The sequence below is a fragment of the Physeter macrocephalus genome, chromosome 3, assembly GCF_002837175.3.
Source record: "Physeter macrocephalus isolate SW-GA chromosome 3, ASM283717v5, whole genome shotgun sequence".
In the NCBI taxonomy this organism is placed as follows: Eukaryota; Metazoa; Chordata; class Mammalia; order Artiodactyla; family Physeteridae; genus Physeter; species Physeter macrocephalus.
In genome coordinates, this window is record NC_041216.1 from 9,350,793 (window position 1) to 9,374,960 (window position 24,168).

At 44.9% G+C, this 24,168-nt stretch overlaps 1 protein-coding gene across 1 annotated transcript in view; it reads left to right on the top strand.

The window, feature by feature from the left end:
* Positions 1-24,168, top strand: part of CSMD2 (CUB and Sushi multiple domains 2) — a 653,863-nt gene that overhangs the window by 453,757 nt on the left and 175,938 nt on the right. The window contains 1 exon segment of the mRNA XM_055082266.1: positions 18,993-19,195. Within this exon segment, the coding sequence (XP_054938241.1) occupies positions 18,993-19,195 (203 nt within the window).

Here is a 24,168-nt window from a genome sequence, read left to right on the forward strand (position 1 = left end):
AGTGATTAAAATAGTACCTACCACTTGAGGCTGCTGTGAGGGTGAAGTGAGCTAACATATCTGAACACTTAGAACAGTGCCTGGGACGTAATTCCCAAATGTGGAGAACCCCCTCCACGAGCTGTAGGTGGTTGTTCATTTGACCCAGATGGACATCCCGGAGCACAGCAGGTGATAGGTCACCCCTTAGATCACAGATGATGGGTGCCGTGCTGTTGGTGAGGGCAGGTGTCAAGCAGGTCTTTCCCTTGGGTGTGCCAGCTGGGAGGGGATGTGTGACAGCCCACAGGCCAGTCCATGAGACTGTCCCCGGGGGCGCAGACAGAAGGCTTGCAGATGCCTCCCAGCACCCTGCTCAGCCTCGACCAAGCATTGGAGGCAACGGGAGGGATCCGTGGTTGCCTCACCCCAGCAAGCTGGGCAAAGAGAGTCCCTTTCCAGGAGTGCCCGGGGGGACAGTGGGTGGCTGCAGGGATTCACATTCAGGCTCACCCCTGGGTGGGGCCCAAGCAGGAAAGCGGGCCCTTCCTGGGTGTGCACAGCAAGGGTGGGCTGGCTGTGAGACCCTGCCCTTGAACGTGGGTGGCGGGGGGAGGGGCGGAGGGGCGGCCTACATCATTTGGCAAGTGTTTCTCCCTGAGGGCCAAGAATGGGACAGGCTGACTGATGAACTCTGTCCAGGCCTGGCAGCTAACAGCAGGAGAACAGACCAGGAACTGCGCCCTTCATGTCACCCCTAACTATGTTGTCAGTTCATAGAACATGGAAGTTTCAGCCCACATGGGTGGGACCTCTTCTCAGTTTCCGGTGTTGGGTCTGAGTTTTCCTTTTGATAATCAGTGGACCAGCTCAGATGACAACTGGGGAAGAGCAGGAGGCAAAGCCTTTTGCTCTTGGGGCTCCCCTCTACTTAGTATTTATCCAGTCTCTACAGCATACCAGGTTCTAGATCAGTTATTATTGTCCCCATTTTATAGATGGGATCACTGAGGCCCAGAAAGGATGAATGTCTCACAATTACCCAGTGATACAGATTTCAAGCCCATTCTGTCTGGCCCCAGTCTACCATTCTGACCCTGGTTTAGTTCCATTTAACAAACCAGGACATTGAACACCTTCTCTGTGCCAGAGACTGTGTGATGCTGTGTGGTGGGAAACACAAAGATCAGACCGTGGCCAGTCCTTGTCTGCCAGGGGCTCATATTCTAGTGGGAAATAGGCAAATAAACAGGTACCCCCCAAGACAGTAAGTGCAAGCCAAGTTCAGTAGTGGGGAAGAGAAAGACAAGTTCTACCTGGAGGTGTAGAGGGGAAGCATGCCAACTGAGGGGAAGGAGAGTGAAAGCATGAACCTAGGGGAAAGTATAGGGTCTGTCCACAAAGGAGGAACAAGCAGTCACTTGATGTGGCTGGATGTGGGGGAACAGGGTTGCATGGGTAGAGACGGGTCTCTGCGGGACCCTGAAATGCCAAGATGAGAACTCTACATGGATTTCTCAGGATAACGAGCAGCCACTGGAATAATTTGAAGACAGTAACGACATTCAGTTCATTTAAAAACTTGGAGCACTTAGTGCCAGGCATTCTGCCAGGCACTGAGGGTATAAATATAAATAAGAAACAGTCTTTTCCCTTGAAGGTCTCAGTCTTACAGATAAAAATTTTATCCATTAGGAATGAAAATAGAAAAACTGACTAAAGCTGGCTTCAGCAGATGGGGGTTCACTTTTTCTCCTGGAAAAAGAATCTGAAGATCCCATCCAGACCTGGTGCAGCTGCTTAGGATGACATTGCTTTTCTTCTTGTTCTGCCATCCTTAGGCTTTCATCCTCATAGTTACCTAGTCAGCTGCTGCAGCTCCAGGCATTGTGTCTGTGTTCCAGTCTCAAAGAAGAGGGAAGAGGAAAGGGAGCAGAGCTTTCTTCTAGTGAGGGTTTACATATTTATTGAGGAAGAACCACCATCCTCACAGACATCTTCCTACATTCCATTAGTCTGAACTTGCCATGACTGACTGAAGGAAAGTGAGAGATCAGTTTTGTTTTGCTTTTACAGTTTCAGTAGTAGAGACAGATGAGAGGTTTGGAAATGGAGTACAGATAAGCCTACCTATAGTGCCTACTTAGATTCTTATATAACGAAATAAATGCTATAGTAGAAGTATGTACAAAACACAATAGAAAGCATTTGCAAGGCCTGTTCATAATTTTAGGTGGCAGCTGAGGGGCAGGGTGTTACAGACAGGAAGTGCTATTCTAGCTACACTTTACCGAACAGTAGTAGTTCACCATGCAGAGTGGAGGTAAAGACCTTCCAGGCATGTAAAAGAGAGGAAGGGGTGGGTAGCTGCTTCTGAAAGAGCTCATTATCTGGTATGTCTTGATGATATCTCCACTTCAGGAAGTTCAGTGGCAGCAATGCAGAGGATAAATTGACTGCGAAACCAAGGAGGAATTGAGTATAACTGTTTGAGGGGTCCTGGTTACATGCAGAAGGACTGAGTACAGATTAGGTTGAGGTTGAGAGCTCTGTGTGGCTGGCTATAAAGAAGGGAAGGGGGAAAGGGATAAGACGCAGTGCTTTGCTGATAGGCTTTCCATGAAGAGATCTGGGGCACTTGGAGAATGGAGAACTTTTTGTTCCTGGAGGCTCTGATTTCTGCTCCTAATGCCCATTTAGTTATAAAGTTCATGTTTGGCTAATAGTCCTAGTTTGTTGATTTTTAACTGTGGAGATGCTTCTTAATGATTAACACGAGGGCAACCTGGGAACTCTGTTCTTGGCTGTTGGTTAAGATGCAGTAGGATTGCTGAGAGAGGGGGCCATGGTTTTGATTAACCAGAACCCCTGCCCAGTGGAACTTGTCTTCCTGGGAGGATGCCGGACTAGACAAAACATCTGGCTGTGCCTGAAGCCCAGATGGCCCCGCTGCAGTTTCATATCAATCAGAGGGCAGCAATTCCCCACTGAGGTCAGTGAGGCTTCCCTTTACCCAGCAAGGAGGCAGCTGGCCCAGAGGAGGCACCAGCAGTAAAGCTTCTGTTCATAGCTCTTGCCAGGAATTGTGGCTGCAGGTTTAGCAGCTTCCAGAAGGTTTATTTTCTTGCAGTGACAGCAAGTCAGACCTTAAACAGAGAAGGTCCATGTACTCATACCACAAGAACTGACCTCCTGAAGGAACTGAACAGATAAGCACAAACACGATGGGGTATGGCTTTGTCAGATTTACAGTTTCGACAAACCAACAAAAAGGAGCTCAAAAGTGTTTGAAGGAGAGGATGTAGGTAACCTAGTAGGTATAAATGTAGCTTTAAGAGTGGTGGTGCTCTCTGGCACTTTAGCTTTTCATAGGTTACCTCTAGAAAAAGAAACACAAACTACTTCAAATTATCCAAGAATAATAATCCAGCTGAGCTACACTGGATAGTTGAATTGGCCAGAATACATCAATTTGACTGCCAGTTTACAATGCCAGAAATGAATTCCAACATCTCTTAGGAAGAAAATAAACAGTTCAACCAAAGAAATGCAAACCTTGTTGGTTGGCCACATTGGACCAAAATATAAGTAAACAAATAAGCAAAAATTAAACTAAATTAAATGAAAAACTTGTGATGCTACTTAAAACATACCATTCTTTAAAAAAGAGAACCATTTTCCTAAAGAAATAGAAACAATTTCTTGAAAGGATTTTACCATAGTAGGCAGAAGAAATTTTAAATAGGTATATAGATAATATTCTCATTTAAATATAAGAAATAGGGATGAGAAATAGCAGAAAATGGATGGTGAAATGGAGGAAGAGAGCTCCTGAGCTAGAAACACAGTGACAGAGACAAGTGAAGAATGAAAAGAAACTAAATACAGGATGAAAATTACAATCACAGTATTTGTCTTGTAAGAAATAAAAACATTGAAATAGGAGACAAGCTGGAGAATCTCTCCGAGACCGAAGAGAAAATGTGTGAAGGTGGGGAAGTAATGAAAGAAAAGTTGCCACATGTGGAAGACAGAGCACCAATCCAGGCAGCAAAAATTAAGAAGAACAATTAACACATGGAACAATTAACAAAAGGTACAGTAAAACACAGGATGGCAAACTCTTGTTATCCTTGGTGAATTGAAAGGACTCACTGAGTTCCAGGCAAAATGAATAAGACACAACTTGATGAAAAATGAAACAGTTCCATGGAGAACAAAAATATCCCTACAAGCATTTGACAAAACACACACAGGTAAGCACACAATCAGCCCTCAGCAAATAAAACAGCCATTTACGATAAGCAATCACAACTAATCCAACCCTCCTGAAGTTTCTTCTCTGTAACATCAAAGCCCAAAGACTTTGGAGAATCATTGATTCAGCCAGGATATAATATGCACAAGAGCCACAGAAAATTGCCCACCCGGGCTTGTTGAAGAACTTGCAAAGACAGGGCAACAGGCCCCCAAAGTTATCAGGTCCTAAAGCCTGGAACCTGTAAACATTACCTCATTTGGTAAAAGGATCTTTGCAGATGTGGTCAAACCAAGGTTTCTGAGATGAGGAGATTATCGTGGATTATCTGGATGGGCTCTAAATGCAATCATATATATCCTTATAAGAAGGAAGCAGAGGGAGATTTTATATACACAGAGGAAAAGGTGATGTGGAGACAGACACCGAGGTTGGAATGATGAGGCCCTCAAGCCAAGGAATGCCAACAGTCACCAGAAACTAGAAGAGGCAAAGAACAGATTCTCCCCTAGGGGCTCTGGAGGGAGTGCAGCCCTGCTGACACCTTGATTTCCACATAGCAATACTGATTTCAGACTTCTGGCCTCCAGAACTTCAAAAGAATAAATTTCTGTTGTTTTAAGTCACCACATTTGTGGCACTTTGTCACAGCAGCCACAGGAAACTAAAATAGACACAATTTTTAGCCTACTGAGATGTTTAGGAAAAAACTATACAAAGAATTGATGACCATGAAAGACAATATTTAATTTGAGTCTATAGTCCCTGCTTGTATTGTCAGTGTTTTGATAGTTGGTGGAAGGTAGAGGGGAAAGTAAAATCTTTTTAGCTTTTCTGTCTTACATAAAGGAGAGTGAAATGGTATATTCTTTTTCTTTTTCTTTTTTTCGTAATATCTTTATTGGAGTATAATTGCTTTACAATGGTGTGTTAGTTTCTGCTTTATAACAAAGTGAATCAGCCGTACATATAAATGTATCCCCATATCTCTTCCCTCTTGCATCTCCTTCCCACCCTCCCTATCCCACCCCTCTAGGTGGTCACAAAGCACTGAGCTGATCTCCCTGTGCTTATTATTTTTCTTAAAATTGATAATTAGAGAAAATGCCCATTTAGGAATATTTTTGAAAATGTTTAAAAATGCCTAAAGTAGAATTAAAAACAAAATGTATACTTTGCAAATCACTGAAGGAAATGTGAAAACTAAGACATATTACAAAGGAAAAGGAAATAGCAAGAAAACATAATAAACAAAAAGCATAAAACAGGTTGACGGAGATAAGCTTCTGTTAGTCTCCCTATATTAGGCTCCTTTCACGTGAGACCCTCACAGTCCTCCAGTGTGTCCTCAAATTTGGCCAGCTGAGGAGGGAAAGAGAAGGCATCAGAGAGTAGAGCAAAACTTGTTTTAAGAGTCAGGTCTTCCTCCTCATCCCACTGACCAGAACACATTTCCCAGCTCACCTAATTATAAGGGAGGTTGTGCCTAGGTGGAAGAAGAAACAAGAGTTTGTGAACACATAATATCATCGCTGCTTCAAGAACAAATGTATCAATTCTGAAATGAGTATAAATTCACTTTTGTCTGGCCACTCCACAGTGCGAGGTAGAAGAAAATAAGAGAAGAGGTGGTCCTTGGAGCAGGCCAGGGTTGCAGGAGCTCAGGATGTCTGGGGGAGGATTGAAGGATCAGCCAAGAACTAAGGTCAAGTGGGAGAGCAGAGTGTAAGACTAAAATGCTGAGCTAAGAGTCTGCAAAAGGAGTGGAAAGAAAGATGTGTGAGCATCCCAGAGGGAGGCCCCGAGATGAGAGCACACAGGAAAAGGAAGCCTCTACTGTTACATGTGGCACTTTCACTGACCAACCTGTGGGCAGGGAGGGAGCCTTGAGCTGGTGTCCACAAGTTAAGTTTCCATATTGCAAGAAAAAGATTCTCAAGTTAGGTAAAGAAGAAAAAATACTGCTAAACAGAAGAACAATAATAAATTAAAAAGTTGAGACAAAGGAATAGCATGAGAACATACATAAATAAAAACAGGGGTCACAATATTGCTTTTCTAAATAAAGGTAAAATTCAAGGTTAAAAAATATATATACATATTAAAAAGGACAGAGGGAATTATTTCACGTGATAAAATGCTTAGTCCACAAGTATGTCAACAGTCATGAATCTTTATGCACCAAATAACAAGAAAACTTAAAGCAAAATCTGTCAGAAAAAGGAAGAAATTGACAGCCATAGGAGATTTTAACATATCTCTCTTAATGGAGTAAAACAAATACAGTAAGTCTTCTACATGTAAACAAGTTCTGTTCTCAGAGCGCATTCGTTAAGTCCCATTGTTCGTTAAGTCCAGCAAAGTTAGCCTAAGCACCCAACTAACACAATCGGCTATAGAGTACTGTACTGTAGTAGGTTTATAGTACTTTTCACACAAATAATACATAAAAAACAAACACAAAAAATAAAGAAAACATTTTTAATCTTACAGTACAGTACCTTGAAAAGTACAGTAGCACAGTACAACAGCTGGCATACAGGGGCTGGCATCGAGTGAACAGCAAGAAGAATTACTGACTGGAGGAGAGAGAGGAGGTAGGAGATGGTACTGTACTACTGTACTCTATACAGTACCGTACAGTAAAGTACACGAAAGCACAACCACTTGTAGAGGATGCACGCACGTGACGATGTACACCAGACACATGAACTAACTTATGTGATTGGACACACAAACGCACATTCACATCTTTGAAAGTACACAACTTGAAGGTGCATATGTAGGGGACTTACTGTAAAAAAATAAAACTAAACTGGAATTTGTTTTAGGTGATTTTACCATCTTTTGATTTGATATTATGTATCAGGCTCAGTGCTAGGTACTTTATATGTGATTTAATTTACAACAATTCTCTTGGCAACACTGCTGGATAGATGATGTTACTGCCATTCTACAGAGGAATAAACTGAGGCTCTGTCAGGTCACTCAGTTATCTATCAAGAATGAGTATTTGAAAAAAAAAAAGAATGAGTATTTGAGCCCAAGTCTTTGACCCCGTAGCCATTTTGTTAAATAGCCTCTTCGGGAGGCAGAGCTTCATTTCATGGGAAACATTTCTTCCAAAAAGGATAAAGACACCTCTGCCCCTCACAGAGTTCCTGACACCTCCAGGGCAGGTTCTGGTGAACAATAGACAGTCACAGAGCCTTCATTTACAGGGCGATGATAATGAGAAAACAAGTGGTGCAAGGTTACACAGCAAGGAAGAGTGAAACACAGGGCAGTAGCTTCAGTGCTGCATCTGTACACTGCCCAGCCTCCCAAAACATCAGTCACTGCAGCTTCTTCAGTGACTGAAGCCCAGGTTTATTCTTTCACTTAGGAAAATAACACAAGAAGAATCTTTCTGTCTTCCCAACACCAGCTGGCACCAGGAAAGGACAACCTCTAATTTTGCTCTAGACACCAATGCTTGCTTTGAGCTTTGGTCTGTCTTCTCAGTTTTTGCTCTTTGGATGGCACAATGCTTTAATTATTATTGTCTGCTATTATAATCATTGTTTAATTGTTGGTTTGCTGCACCGTGGCTCAGAGGGGGGCATTTTGTGAAACAAGTATTATTTTCTTACTGTCATTTCCAAAGTCACTGAGGATAACTTAAGCTGTGTTCTCATTTGGGGACAGGAGTGATTTCTGACCCCTGCCCCCACTGCAGCAGCTGTTCATTCACATGCCATTTTCCCCTGATGTAAAGATCGGCTGTTACGACTCTTCCCGGTGCAATATCCATTGTGTTCACACAGTGGTGACAGTTGCTTGGAAGCACCCAAAGCCTTTTCATATTCTGGGGCCCAGTCAGAAGGCAAGTGAAATCCACATATAAAGATGCTGTGATTTTTTTCCTTTCTAGTTTTTGCATTTTTCTAATGTGTGACAGATACAGATGAACCACTTCTAAGTGTGGAGGTGGGCAGTACCCGAGAAATGCCCAATGTGTTAAAGTTTCCTTCAGACTGAGAGCTGAAAACCATAATCCCAGACTCGGGTTTGTCTGTGGACAGCACTTAAGGGGTGCAGCCCCCTACAATGACAATTTGATGCTCTCCTAGCTTTTTAGATGAAAGTTCTGGCAGTAAATCTCTTCCTGTGGTTGAAGCTGAGTGTCATCAACCTTACCCGCAAAGCCTGGGGGGACTCTTAGTGGCGGGCTGGTGGGCAGAGGTAAGGGAGGGAGGGCCAGGTGAGGGCTCCCTCACCTGGGGAGCTGCTGTTGGGACATTGCGGTGGAAGGTGGGACTCTGTGGAAACACCATGAGGAAAAGGTGTACAGAGATCCCGGAACAGGGATGGCCCCACGGTCGGGGTGCCCTGCAGTTAAAGGGAGTGGCAGCCAATCTGACATGAAGACCCAGCTCCAGAGAGAGCAAGCAGAGGTTCCAGGAAGCCCCCAGGGGAATGGCAAAGAGGACCAGAGACCAGCGGGGCTCATTAGCTGAGCTGGCATACTTGTCAGTAGTGAAAGCCCAGGCTGTACCCCAGGCAGATTTAGGACACTGAGACCAACTCAAGGCCCCTCCTTTTTGGAAACGGGGCTCCCCGCTCTCTGCCCCCAGCCCTTACCCAACACCATGGAAAGGACCGAAGAGGCCATGCCTGCCTTGCCTTCTTCCACAGTTGGACATCATTGCCCTGCCCTGAGTCTCTCTTCTCTCTCTTTTTTATTTATTTATTTATTTTTGGCTGCGTTGGGTCTTTGTTGCTGCACGAGGGCTTTCTCTCTAGTTGTGGCGAGCGGGGGGCTACTCTTCGTTGCAGTGCACGGGCTTCTCATTGCGGTGGCTTCTCTTGTTGTGGAGCACGGGCTCTAGGCGCGTGGGCTTAAGTACTTGTGGCATGCGGGCTCAGTGGTTGTGGCGCACGGGCTTAGCTGCTCCGCGGCATGTGGGATCTTCCAGGACCAGGGCTCGAACCTGTCTCCCCTGCATTGGCAGGCAGACTCTTAACCACTGCGCCACCAGGGAAGCCCCTCTCCTCTCTTGACTCCTTGGGCTGCACCTTTTTCTGGTTTGCCTTCTACCTCCTCCACTCCTCATTCTTAGTCTCCTTCCCCTGCTCATCCTTAATGCCATGGATCTCCAGGACACCCTTCTCTGTGTGCTGCCCACTCTGATACTCATTGCGTGGGCTTGTCCAAACCCATGGCTTCAGGTCTCACCCACCTGCACCCATGCCCTCGTCCCCCTGAAGAACCTGTACTCTCCTGGGGGGCACCCAGGAGACGGGCGCCGTCTCTCCATCCCATCCGTGTCTTTGCACAACCTCTTTTCTCTGCCCGGCATTCTCCTTCTCACACTCCTTGCCACCCCCTTCATCTGGAAAATCCTGTTCATTTCTCAAGACTCAGCTTAGGTGCTCCCTCCTCCGGGGACCTTGCCTCACCCCTTGGCCTGAGGTGGGAGCTTCTCTGTGCGTATCTGTACCATAGTACTTATCACACCACAGCTAGGGGCAGAAACAAGCCATGTTCTTGTCTGTATCACCAGTGCCTGGTGTAGTATCTGCACCCACTGCCTACTATTCATTGATTGGATGTGTGAATATTGGTCAGAAGACTTGTAGAGCTGTATTTGGAGAGTGTGAGACCATGGCTGCAGCATCCGCCTGTCTTCTGGCTTTAAACTAGGCAGCCATCTCTGGCCCAGGGTCTGTGCAGCTAGGTCCTAACTCTATGGTGGTGATAGGATGCCAAAGACATAGAGATTCAAGGGGCGGGATGTGGGCAATAAAGAGAGATGTCAGAACCTCCAGTGAAATAGGAAGTATCTTCCTTAGCACATAGGATTTAAGTTGCCCGTCACCCAGTGGCGCACACAGCACAGACAGTGGGTGAGTTTGGCCGAACTATGGGCGTCCCCGAAAGCTGATGAGCCGTTCACTTATTCATCAACTCAACTAAACCGGGAGCTTAGTATGGGTCAGGCCTGGTGCTGGGGACCAAAGATACAAACACAAAGGAGACGCAAACACAACAGTTAAGGAACTCAGTAAGACAGGTTATTCAGTGGATGACTGATACACAGGACCACACAGAAGGAGCATCTCACAAGATTGGGGCCATGGGAGGGCATGGAAAAGCCCATGGAAAAGCTTACCAACTGGAGGTGGGGATCTACTGGGACATGTTATTCAGGTGGTATATTAGTTTACTAGGGCTGCTGTAACAAACCGAATGACTTAACAAAAGTTTATTTTCTCACACTTCTAGAACCTAAAAGTCCAAAATCAAGGAGCGAGTAGGGTCACGCTCCCTCTGAAGGCTCTAGGGAAGAATCAGTTTCATTTCCCAGCTTCTGGGAGTTGCCAGCACTCCTTGGCCTTCCTTGGCTTGTGGATGCATCACTCCAGTCTCTGCCTCCATCTTCACATGGTCCTCTTCCCTGCATCTCCTCGGTGCCTCTGTATCCAAATCTCCCTTTCCTTTCTCCTAGAAAGACATCAGTCTTTGGACTCAGGACCCATCCTACTCCAGTATGACCTCATCTTAACTTGATGACATCTACAAAGACCCTATTTCCAAGTAAGGTTACACTCACAGGGACCGAGTGTTAGGACTTGAACATATCTTTCGGGGGGAGACCATTCAAGCCACTACAGGTGGTGTGAGGGCACGTGTAGGGGTTGGAAACATCCAGGCAGAGGGAAGTCCCCGAAGCCAGAGAAAGAGAAGAAAATGGGTAAAGAGTGAGAGGAAGAGGAGGAGGCAGTTGGGGCTATTCTTGGAGGGCTTGGAGCATCCCCTAGGAAGCCTGACTTTATTCTGTAGGGAAAGGGGAATGACTGGTCAGATACGTGGTTCAGAACGGTCATCTGGCCCTAGTGGGAAAGGTGGATTGAGAGGGGGAGGGGGAGTTTGGGTGTACACTCTGTGTGCCTCTGTAATGCCGTTCTCTCTCTTGCAGTCATCTTCCTCTCTCACTTTCCTTGTGCTTCGCTTTTATTTCTCCAAAACTGCTTCAAAGACATCTCCTCCTTGAAGTTTTCCTGGACTCTCTCAATTAGAAGAAGATGACGATGTAAAAGAAAGGCCTTTGGTCCCAGACAGACGTGGTTTGAATACACCCTCTGACCCTTACAAACTGTTTGACGGCCCCCCTCACCCTCAGCAAGTCTCCCCAATTAACTCCCGGGACTTCAGTTCCCACATCAGCAAGATGGCAAAAAGAGGCTCCAACTTACAGGCTTGTTATGAGGATATTAGACAGTATACATAAAGTACTTGGCACGTAGATTTCCAACAAATGATTAGGTCTCTTCTTCATCCAGTTATTTCGATTGCACTTTATTTATCCCACACTTTCAGCACCTCCTACACGTATTATTGTGTTGTGTGTGTCTCTTTCAATAAACAGCAGCAGCCTCCAGGGCAAAGACCCAGCCTTCCATGTTTCGGCAGCTCTCAGCACACAGCGTGATGCACATCAGAGGCCCCCTCCCTCTTCCGTGGCTGTTGTTGTGTCTGTGGCCCAAAGAAACAAGAGCGCAAACGGGTGAGGCGTCAAGATGAAGGATCACCTTCTCACAGCATGGTGGGCGCGGGATCCTCAGATGGTTTTCAGTATTTCAAAACCCAGAAGGAGACCGGATGGTCACCTGCAGGGGAGCTGCTCAGGCAAACCCAAATGTCTGCTTAGGCCCAGAATTATCCCTATATCATTGAGAACCTCTAATTAACATTTTGTAGACTTTGATTTCTGTGGGATGAAAAACGTCTTCAATAAGAGTCTTAACCCACGTGGTCGGATTGGCAAAGCTTCACTGGCTAGCATCAAGGATTTATCATGAAAGAGGTCACTAGCACCTGTAGTAGCCCCCTAGCTAATTTCCCTGCATCCGACGTTGCCCTTGCCAGGCTCTTCTTATCCAGGCAGCAGGAGTGATCTTCAAATGAAAATTGGATCTTGTCATTGTAAGGCCTCAGCTTAAAATCCTTCAGTGACGTCCCTTAGCCCATAGAATAAAATCCAAAATTTTCCCCGACCCACCGGGCCCCACGAGACCTGGCCTCTGCCTACCTCTCTTGGCCCAGGGACAGCCTCAGTGGCCTTTCTGTTGCTCTGATGATCCGAGCTGCTTCCCTTTCGGGGCCTTTGCTCATGCTGCCCTTTATCCACAGAATATGTCCGACCACCTCTTGCCCTGCCCTGCTCTTCACGTGACTGGCTCCCTTTAAGCCTCTTCTCTTCCTTAGATGTCACCTCTGTGGAGAGGTCTTCCTGGCCAGTCTGTCTAGCCCGGTGGCTCCATCTCAGCGCTCTGCTGTTTCCTTCATCGCATTTGCCCACAGCTGAAAGTCTTCTGATGGGGTTGTGTGTGCAGCAGTATTGCCCATCTCCAGAAACAACTGGAAGATGACACCCTGTCTGTCATCTTCGCCATTATCTCCCAGCACCTAGCACACAGAAGGCATTTACATAAACGAAGGCAGTAAGAGGTCCGGAACTTCAGCTTCTCTCCTTTCCATTGCCAAGCTGCATGGTTTCTGCATGCAGAGGACCTCGGGCTCCCTCCTCTGGCCTGTGGCCTCGTCCTCCCATCTCTGTTGACCTCATCAATGCCAAGCCTTTGACTTTGTCTGATTAACAGATCATTGAGCTGAATGCAGTGAATTGGCACTTTTAATTAAGGGTCTTAAATCTCAGCCCTTTAACCTTGTGTATGATTCACATGTATACTGTTGATTACTGATGGGGCCTCTCTGGAGCAGGCCTGGCTCTCGGCCACAGCCTCTTCCTTCTGGAGGTGCAGGCAGCGTTGTCAGGGGAAAGAGAGGAAGCGCCAAAGTCTGACCTGGACTGTAATTATATAATGTAATTCTGTGTCGCTCTCTGACCGGCCCTTGACCTTGAGCAAGTTATTTAACCTCTCTGAGCCTCAGTATTCTCATTTTTAAAGAGGGGAATGGCGCTACCTACAAAAGAAAGATGCTTGTGAGGACTAAATGGGATAAGGTGAAATTGCCTTGTACACAGGGGTTGTATAAATATGTTTTCTTTCATTTCTACCTAGTGTACATATTCTCTTTGCACACTTCCCATCGGTCTGGTCCTTCAGAGATTTCATTTGTTCATTCTTCAATTCACTCACTCATCCATTCCATTATTCACCCTCAGGGACCTCAGTCGGTCTCTAACCAGAAGAGGATAAAACCCCAACTCTGCTAGCTAATACTGATGTCCCTCTCTCAATCCAGCTCTGTCCCCGTGACATCCTCACGCCACCCGAACTCCAGTGTGGGCGTCGCCTGTCTTCCCAGGTACCCTAACCTCCCCCCTGCCTCTGGGTCTCGTCTTGTGTTATTACATCCAAAGAAAACACCCTCCCTTTCATGCCGCCCAAACTTCTAACCTCGTCTCCTCCTTCCTTCCCTGACAAGCCTGGCCCAAGAGAACCTCTCTTCCCTGAGAACACGTCTGGCAGCACCACACAGCTACCACTTGTTCTGCGCCTGCAGGCGGCTGCCGATTTCCCAGTGCATCACGGACCATGGAGGAAGCAGAGAAGCCAGGGGCAGCTTAGCACAGCAGGGAGGATGCTTGTTTGCTCTGCTTCCTGCGGAGCTCCTTTTCCCCTTCCAACCAAGTGTAGGGCCCCAGTCTGCCAGTCTGTTCCCTCCTAAACGCCTTGAAGAGAAGCCTGTCTGTTTTCACTCGTCAGAAGTCCCTGGAGGAGAGGCCTGCCAGGGGGATGAGAATACAACCAATGAGGAAACCCACACAGCTCTGGTACTGAGGAAGCTCCACCTGTATCTATAAAAGGGTCTACCTAGGAAATCCAAGAGCTTAACTTGAAGCCTGTTAGAACTTAACTAGTGACTGGAAATAAGAAATACATGCACACACACACATATACATATATATATCCAACAATAAATATGTAACTAATAATTAAATCCCACTCACAATGGAGCTGAAAGCCAAAAATTGAATTTAAGAGGAAGAATGCAAAGAGGAAAACCATAAAACTTTACCAAAGTACCTAAACTAACCCCTAAATAAGTTACAACATCTACAGTGTTCCTGGCTGGGGAAAATAAGTAACATAAAGATATCAATCTGCCCTAATCAATCAGTAAGTGTGTGCAGGGCTTCCCTGGTGGTGCAATGGTTAAGAATCCGCCTGCCAATGTAGGGGACACGGGTTCAAGCCCTGGTCCGGGAAGATCCCACGTGCCGCGGAGCAACTAAGCCTGTGCGCCACAACTACTGAGCCTGCGCTCTAGAGCCTGCAAACTACAACTACGGAAGCCCGCACGCCTAGAGCCCGTGCTCTGCAATAAGATAAGCCACCGCAATGAGAAGCCCGCGCACCGCAACGAAGAGTAGCCTCCGCTCACCACAGCTAGGGAGAGCCCGCACAAAGCAACAAAGACCCAACGCAGCCAAAAATAAATAAATAAAATAAATAATTTTTTTAAAAAAAATAAATAAGTGTGCAATTTCAATCATAGTATCCATGGGATTTGGAGGAATTTGAAAGGATAAATTTGGGAAATTAGCTAAGAAATTTTGGGGAAAAATACGAAGGGGAGTTTGCCCTGTAAGAATATCAAAATATGAGACTGAAAACTGAAATCAGCCGAGTAGCTGAGCTCCTGGTACCTCAAGTATTTAGAATCCCGTCACGGCAAAGGAGGGAGCCCTGGAACAGAGGAGAGTCTAGACTCAGACACATGGCCAAGGTTTCAAACCCGTTGAGAGAGAGAGCCTGGATTATCCAGGCACAGGCATCTTCATTCAGGTACTCGTGGGCATTATCAGAAAGGTCAGGCATAGCCCAGGCAGTGGGGCTACCAGAGTGAAGAGGACCTGCCCGCATGCTCGTGAAAGTCATGTTCTAGTTGGGGAGAGGAGTAGTAAACAAACAAAGTATAGACTGTAATAAATGCTAAGGAGAAATGAAGCAGAGCATTTTGATAGACATGGAAGAGGCTACTTTAGGTAGGTGGTGGGATAATTGAGGGTCCATTTGGAAAAAATAATGAACTGATAAACCTCAACAAATGAAACTACACAACTGCTGAGAAAATATTAAAGTTTTGCTTTTTAATCATATAGGGAAGAAGAGGGTTCGCCCAAGCGTACCATGACATCCAATATCCTTAAAGGAAAATATTAACATTTGATTACATAGAATGAGTAACTTCTATACCAAAAAAGACACCATAAACAAAATTTCAAGGAAAAAGAGATACCAGCTGCTGGGAGAAAATGTCAGCAACAAATATGTAAAAGAGAAAGAAAAATATATAAAGATAATAAATAAAAATTATAATGTGTGAACAGAATTTAAAAAGACAAATAACTCAAGCTGGGTAAAGGATGTGAAGATACACAAATGACCAATAAATATATGCAGAGATACACAACCTTACTGAATTATCTAAATTTAAAACGCTAGTGAGATTCCATTTTGATTTAGCAGATGGGCAAGTGTTTTAATATAGAATATATTTACATTGTAATATCTGATGTTGGTAAGGTGAAGTTTAGAGAGAACAGTCATATGAATACTGTCCAGGGGGAATGTAAATTGACACAATCACTTAAGAGAATAACTGAGCAGGATTTATCAACAACTTTAAATATATTGTATACCCGTCCCCCCGACCAAAGTATTCCTACAAGCCAACTGAAATATTAACATAAATGTGAAACACTACATAAAGATGGGAATGTTCCGTGAGTCTTATGTGAAATAGTGAAATATAGCAATGTACATTTCTATAGGAAAAAAATGAAGTAGATGTATATCTCCATTATATAGTATTAAGTGAAGAAAGTTACATAAAACTATGTAAAATATAGTCCCATTGCGGGGGGCGGGGAATGTATGTGTGCACATTGAAAAAAATCTGGAAGTATTTGCACCAAACCTAATATCAAGTGGAAAGTTCTAGAGAACAGATTGGTTTGTATGAGAGAGACTTCTTAAAAATTCAGGACATCTATATATTGTTAGCCTTTTTCTGCCTTGAGCATATCTTATTTTTATAATTTTAAAATACATTTTTAAAAGGATATAGTGATAAATGGGTTGGATCCTGGAACAGAAGAAGGGCATCAGTGGAAACACTGGTGAAATCCAAATCAAGTCGGGAGTTGAGTTCATAGTAATGTACCGTGTTGGTTTCTTAGTTGTGACAAATGTACCAGGGAAATGGAAGGTGTTGACAATGGCAGAAGTGGTAAGGGGTCTATAAGAATTCTCTGTATTATCTTTGCAACGTTTCTGTAAGCCTAAAATTAATCTGAAGTAAAAAATTGATTAGGAGAGAGAGAGACAGGCTGGTATCCAAGTTCTGCTCTGGGAAGCGGAGGTGTAGGCTCACCCTTGCCCCCACTGCAAATGGACCAGCTTCCCGAAGATCCTGCCATAACCCCTGACCTTTATTTCCCACACACACACCTTTTTTAAGACTTAAATTTTTAGAGCAGGCTTACGTTCACAGCAAAGCTGAAAGTACAGAGATTTCCCATTCACCCCCTGCCCCACACCTGCACAGCTTCCCCTATTATCAGCATCCCCCATCAGAGTGGTACATTTGTTACACCTGATGAATCTACATTCATTGACACATGATTATCACCAAAAATCCATAGTTTACATTAGGGTTTGCTCTTTGTGCCCATATTCTATAGGTTTGAACAAATGTGTAATGACATGTATCCACTATTACAGTATCGTAAGAGTATTTCCACTCCCCTAAAAATCCTCTGTGCTCTACCAGTTTATCCCCTCTCCCTGACCTAGCCTCTGGCAATCATTGAGCTTTTTACTATTTCCATAGTTTTGCCTTTTTCAGAATGTTATATACTTGGAATCATACAGTATGTAGCTTCTCAGAATGGCTTCTTTCACTTAGTAATATGGATTTCAGGTTTCAAGGCTTGATAGTTCATATCTTTTTAGCACTGAATAATATTCCATTGTCTGGATATACCATAGTTTATTTATCCATTCATCTACTGAAGGACATCCTGGTTGCTTCCAAGTTTTGGCAATTATGAATAAAGCTGCTATAAACATCTGTGTGCAGGGTTTTGCGTGGAAATCAGTTTTCAACTCCTTTGGGTAAATACCGACGAGCACAATTTCTGGATCTTATGGTAAGAGTGTGTTTAGTTTTGTAAGAAACTGCCAAACTGTCTTCACAAGTGGCTGTACCATTTTGCATTCCCACCAGCAATGATGAGAATCCCTGTTGCTCCATATCCCCATCAGCATTTGGTGCTGCCAGTGTTCTGAATTCTAGCCATTCTAATAGGTGTATGGTGGTATCTTATTGCTTTTTTCATTTGCATTTCCTCCATGACATACGACGTGGAACATCTTTTCACATGCTTATGCGTCATTTGTATATCTTCTTTAGTGAGGTATCTGGTAAACTTTAACCCATTTTTTAATCATGTTATTTGTTTTCTTACTGTTGAGTTTTAAGAATTCTGTGTATAGAATTGGCTCTCCATATCTGCATGTTCAGGATCACAGATTCAACCTACCTCAGATGGAAAATATTTGAAAAAAATCCACAAAGTTCCAAAAAGCAAACTTGAATTGGCCATGCACAGGCAACTATTTACATAGCATTTACATTATATTTACAACTATTTACATAGCATTAACATTGTATTAAGTATTATAAGTAATCCAAAAATTATTTAAAGTATACAGGAGGGTGTTCTATGCAAATACTAGGCCATTCTGTATGAGGAATTTGAGCACCCTCAGATTTTGGTATCTTGTTATCTTTTGCAGAGCAGCAATGTTTAATTTTAATGAAGTCCAGCTTATCACTTGTTTTCTTCATGGATTGTGCCTTTGGTATTGTATCTAATAAGTTATCACTATACCCAAGGGCATCTGAGTTTTCCCTTATGTGATCTTCTAGGAGTTTTATAGTTTTCCGTTTACATTTAGGTCTGCGATCTGTTTCGAGTTAATTTTTGTGAAGGGTATAAAGTCTATGTCTAGATTCATTTTTGCATGTGGATGTCCAGTAGTTTCAGCACCATTTGTTGAAAAGACTCTCTTTGCTCCATTGTATTGCCTTTGCTCCTTTGTTAAAGATCAATTGACTATATTAATATGAGTCTATTTCTGGACTTTTGATTTATTTGTCTGTTATTTCACTGATATCACACTATCTTGATTACTGTAGCTTTATAGTAAGTCTTGACATTAGATAGTGTCATTTCTCCAAATGTGTTCTTCTTCAATGTTGTGCTGGCTCTTCCGGATCTTTTGCCTCTCCATATAAACTTTAGAGTCAGTTTGTCAATATCCACAAAATAACTTGCTGGGCTTTTGACTGAGTGTTTTTTTACCTCTATCCTTTATCCCCAGATCCTGCCTTCTCAGCATCCTCTTCCAATTAGAATGATATGGATAGGGGCTCAGGAGTGAGGCCTGGGGACTGCTGTGTAGAGTTGAGGAGATGGGTGGGGTTTTACAGTGGCAACAGGAAGCTCCATAATAGACAGGATGCACAAAATCTATCCTCCCTCACCCTTGTTCCCATTTTCTAGTGACCTCCAATGGGTGGAACAGGCTGGATGGAAATTGAGAGGATAATTCTCTCTAATCCTCTTCCTTCCTGCAAGTCTTTTTTAGGTGTATGACGTTGCCTGACCGGAAGCCCCTGGAAAGAAGGGGCTGAGCCCCGAGTGACCACCTGCTTCTTCTCTCCGTTCAGACTCCACTTCCTGGTCTTTGACACGGAGGAGCTCCACGACGTGTTACGCATCTGGGATGGGCCTGTGGAGAGTGGGGTTCTGCTGAAGGAGCTCAGTGGCCCGGCCCTGCCCAAGGACCTGCACAGCACCTTCAGCATGGTCGTTCTGCAGTTCAGCACCGACTTCTTCACCAGCAAGCAGGGTTTTGCCATTCAGTTCTCAGGTCTGTGCCCACCTTCCGCCAGCCTCCATCCATCAGTCCTGCCGTAACCCCCCTTCCTCCTCCCTCAAGTCCCTTCTTTCCTCCATCTCTCCACTCGGGTAAAGATATTTATTGAGCATTTTCTCTGTGCCTGGTCCATGGGTAGTGCTTGTTCTGATATCTGTGCCGAGCTTACTCTGAGGGGAGGGGAGACAGGTAGGTGAATAAACACTGACATACAAATCAACAAGTATCTGGAGGGAGAAATGTGAGCTATAATGGTCACCTTGGAGCATCAAGGAAGATGTTCCAGGAAAGGTGATGCCCAAGCTCCAACCGGAAGGATGAGTAGAAGTTACAGAAGAAAAGACAGTATTTTAAGCAGGGCATAGTCAACTGTGACGTGGATTTAGAGTTGCCATGGAGTTGGACTTGGAGGATTCGTGGGTCCTTATTAGATGAGAAAGCGAGAAAAGGGCATCCTGGGTGCAAAGAGCGTGTGAATGTGTGAGAGGCAGGATAACGGGCTCTGGAAGTGGAGGGTTGTCCACTGTGGCTGAAACGTGGAGAGTGGGGAGGGAGGCAGGGGAGGGACAGCTGACACTGGTTTGGAGCACAGTCACAGAAGAGCTGAGCTGACATGTCACACACTCTTGTTCTTAGTTTGGTGCACGTCTCAGTAAGGACTGGAAGCCAAATATGAGTCATCTAAATTCAATTAATTATGTACTGCGGTAGCCAGTTATGGAGGAGCATGACAGAGAGCTACCAAAAATGGGCAATGCTCAAACATCCAAGTCCCAATACTAGCTCGTTTCTATGATTGGTCCTGCCTCTCCCTGCGATGCATCATCTCATCTCCTCTGAAGTGCCTCTTCCATCACTCATCTCCCTGCACGAGTGACTCTGCCTCGGTCTATGCTTATGTTTATTATACAGCAGCTGTCTTCATTACCATCTCCTTACTCCACTGTGTGTATGTGAGAGGGGGGTTTCCATGGTGATGCCAGAGCGAGGCTGTGTGGTACCTGGGCCATGGCTTTGCCTCCACACTCTCACCTGGTAGGTGTATCAGCTAAGGGTGGTTGGGTATAGCTCTAGCACCAGTAAGGCTGTAGTGGCATTACAGAGCCTACTTCTAGCTCTTTCCTGCCTCTGTCTTCCCCATGGAGATGAGCATTTAGCAGCGCGTGTGGCAAATGAGGGTCTCCAGGATCATGTTCCTGTGTACCCATTAACTTGCCCACTTAACACTCATGCAGACTGCCAGCCTCTCGAGGAATAGCTCCTTGTGGAGTTCATTTGGAGTCTTCCGACTGGAAATCCCCGCACCCATTCACCCATGGAGAGGGTCCCTGGGAACCAATGAGTAGCATTGAACTCACCTAAGGTTAGGGTCCCACTGTGGGGCGACAACAGAGTCATTTTAGATAAGCATTTCCCAACGTCTGTTCCCAGGAGTTCCATGAACAATTAATTGGTATTTAAAGGAAAAGGAAGTCTGTGTGATCAAGTCATGTCAGGAAGGTGCTTAGGTTGAGGCAGACCTAAAGAGGTTATCTGTAATTCGGAGCCTCCGAGAACATTTGTTCTGCCAATGCAGATGCATTAGGAAGGTGTCTGGTAGGTCACAATTCTCAAACATATTTCATCATGGATGACTTTTTTCTAGGCCATCTGAAGAGACTAGCATTTCATGGAACAAACTTTGGAGACTGCTGGGAGAAGCAATAGAAGGACCTCCCAGCAGTAAGGAGAGTAGAATGCTAAAGAGACAGCTCAGTCCACTCGCTGCAGGGAGGAGAATCGGGAATAATTAAGCCAGACATGTATTTTCTCAGTGCTCAAGCTGATGGGTATGGCTTTAAAAAAGGAAAAAAAAAAAAAAAAAAAAGAGCCCATCATCGTACCGGCAAATTCCCCCGCGGATTTGCATTATCTGACCTCCAATGTGTCCTTGCAGTTGCCACGTGGGACAGAGTCCCTGGGCGCTCTGGTGAGCCGGGCCTTCACCCAGCAGCTTCAGCTGCTGTCTCATGCATTGCCCAACTCGTAGAAGCCCTATCGTCCTTCAAGGTTCATCTCAGATGCCACTTCTTCCTAAGCTCCCCATTCAGAACTAATTGCTGTCGCCGATGGCACCCCCAGCACTCAACTTCTGTTTCTTCAGCACGTTGCCAATTCCAGGCACCTGGCCTTGCCTGGGAGCTGGCCACCTATTAGCCAGCTCACAGAAAGCTCTTAGAGGGTAGGGGCCACCTCATGCCCATCAGACTCCTGCACAGCGTGTGTATGCAGCAGGAGCTCACTCACCACTTACTGGACCAATGGGCACAGGAAGACTTGAACAAATGAAAGGATGTTTTTCTCTAACACAAGAGTTTCTTTGGGCAAGCCACCCGGAGCATCACTTAGGCCCACAGAGAGGGGAGAGGGCAGAACTACCTGGCCTGGTGTGCTGGTGTACCCAAGGTTTGCAAAAGGTCACCTTGCCTGTTGCTGTCGTCGCTTAGCAAATACCAGCACTACTCTAGGGAAGAGAGAACGGCTCACCCCATGTTAACATTATAGTTTGTGTTTGACGGGGGATTGTACAGAAATGCCAGGGACGATTAGTGCAGGCTTGGCTTTATTGAGTAAACATGACTGTGTAACATCTAACATCCTGTGTGTGCTACGTGGATCCAGCCTCTCCCTGGAGCCTTTGCCAAGCAGCTAATGTTCAGGAGCATTAAAGGGAGAAAGTGAGAACGAAAAAAGGTGAGCGGGAGCAAAGAAGGAGGGGAAAACATAATCACTGCCATCTATAGAGCCGGCACCACCCTAAACTCTCTACAACATTATCTCTTATAATTTTCACAAAAACCATAAAGTACAGGCATCATCGTTAATCCGTGTTGCAGATGTGGGCTCTGAGGCCCAGAGAGGTTTCTCATTCAAGGTCATCTAGTTAGTAAGTAGCAGAGCCTGGATCGAAACGCCTGTGTCTGATTCCGCCACCTAGGCCCTTAATCATCACACCCCATTGCCTCCCCTATAAATAATCTTTCTGGGTATGGTCCCAACACTGAGCTGTGTTTCTTCCGGGGAATCATTTACATGTGTCCGCTGTAAAGCTAGAGATGAAAGCTAAGTCTGTTTTTCATTGGGTGGTAAGAAGATTGGTTCTTGTTGGGCTTTATAAATAAATTCAGTAAGTATCTGATGGTGATAGTTTGTTCATTTATTTATTCACCCAAGAAATATTTACTGAACACCACTGTGTGCCAGGTACCACTCTAGGCCCTGGAGATACAGTTGAGATCAAACCAGCCAAGGTCTCTATTCCTGTAGAGATGCACAGGTGATCTACAATAGCGAGGCAAACACATGAGCTCGCAAGATGATTACAGATGGTGTTATGAAGAGAACGAAACAGGATAATGTGACAAATTTGATGGAAGGGGCTTAAGGGATGAGGCCAGAAGGTGATCAAAGAGGCCTGTCTGAGAAGAGGATATTGGAGCTGAAAACTGAATGACAGGATGGAGCTGGCATGGGAAGATGTATGGCAAGAGCATTCCAGGCAGAAGGGCCAGCAGGTGCAAAGGCCCCTGGGGGCAGGGATAGGGGGAAGATGGAGGGGGCTAAGCTGGCTGTACTGGAAGGAGATTTTACCAATGTGCCTGGAGCATAGTGATAGCAGGTCACTGAGGGTGTTAATGATTTAAATATGGATCAAAGCAAAGGGTAGGTTTAAAATGTGATCTCAAAAGAGGAGAGTGTAAGAGACCATAAACCAGGGGTCGGTAAGCTTTTTCCGTGAAAGTACAGGTGGTAAATCTTTTTCTGTGAAAGTCCAGGCTTTGTGGACCACATGATCTCTGTCATAACAACTCCACTCTGCTGTCAGAGCATGAAAGCAGCTGTAGACAATATGTAAACAAGTGAGCAAGCCTGTGTTCCAATAAAACTTTATTTGTAAGAACAGGCATAGAGCCAGATTTGGCTGTGGGCCTCAGTTTGTTGCCTACTGTCTTAGCCGTTACTGGTGTAAGGTATTATTAGATACTCCAACTCCAGACTCGTCCATGCAATCCTAGATGGTATAATTAGTGCTATTAGTGTATACAGTTGCCCTGGGCTTTTCCACCGAAGTCATCCTAATAGCAGAGGAGGGTGAATGTATATCCCCAGGACATCTGAGGGATGTAGGAAGCATAAAATCTCTTTGAGGCTTCCTGGTTTGCTTAAGAACTAATGTGAATCTTACATTCTACTCCATAATAAATTCATTTGTCTTAGTGTAAAAGTTATTTTTCCCAGAATTTCTGAGAAAAACTGACCCTCCAAGCCAATGAACATTATGGATCCTGTGTCCTCCAGAACCTCCTGTCCCTGGGGCCTGCCGACCACAGTCTGAAATGACACAGGCGGGGACCGCGGAGGCAGCCAGGGTTGATACAGTTGCCTCAGAATCTTTTCTCCGGAGTTCCTGTTGTACCATTTCCTTTGGTGTGTTTTCTCACGCTGCATTTTGTCCATTTGTTCCCTCAGTTGTGCTTTATTACTTATTCCTCCCTTCCATCATTCATTTGATGTTTGCCTTTAAAACACCTTCTCTGTATTATGCTGTCTGGTATTAGACTACAAACATCTCCCAAATTCCTGAGTTTTCAGAAATTTTAATACATCCCAACTACTTATACTTATTTTGAGCTCTACTTTGCCACTTGCTACAAACACCAGAATCCTCTCGGGTTTCAGTCTGATGAGTTGTTGGTTGTTTGCCATACAAGGGAGAACATGACCTTCACCCGACCTTAGTAACTTCCAGCATCTTCTCAACCACTGCTCAGCATTCAGGCAGGCCAACTCCCAAACTCCTTTGCAGACCTTTCTGGTTGGATATTGGAGTTTATGCTTAATTACCTTGTCACTCCCTCATACGGATCATGTTAGCTACATTTTGCAAAATTGCAAAGCTGATCTATGTAATAAGGCTTGTATCGTTA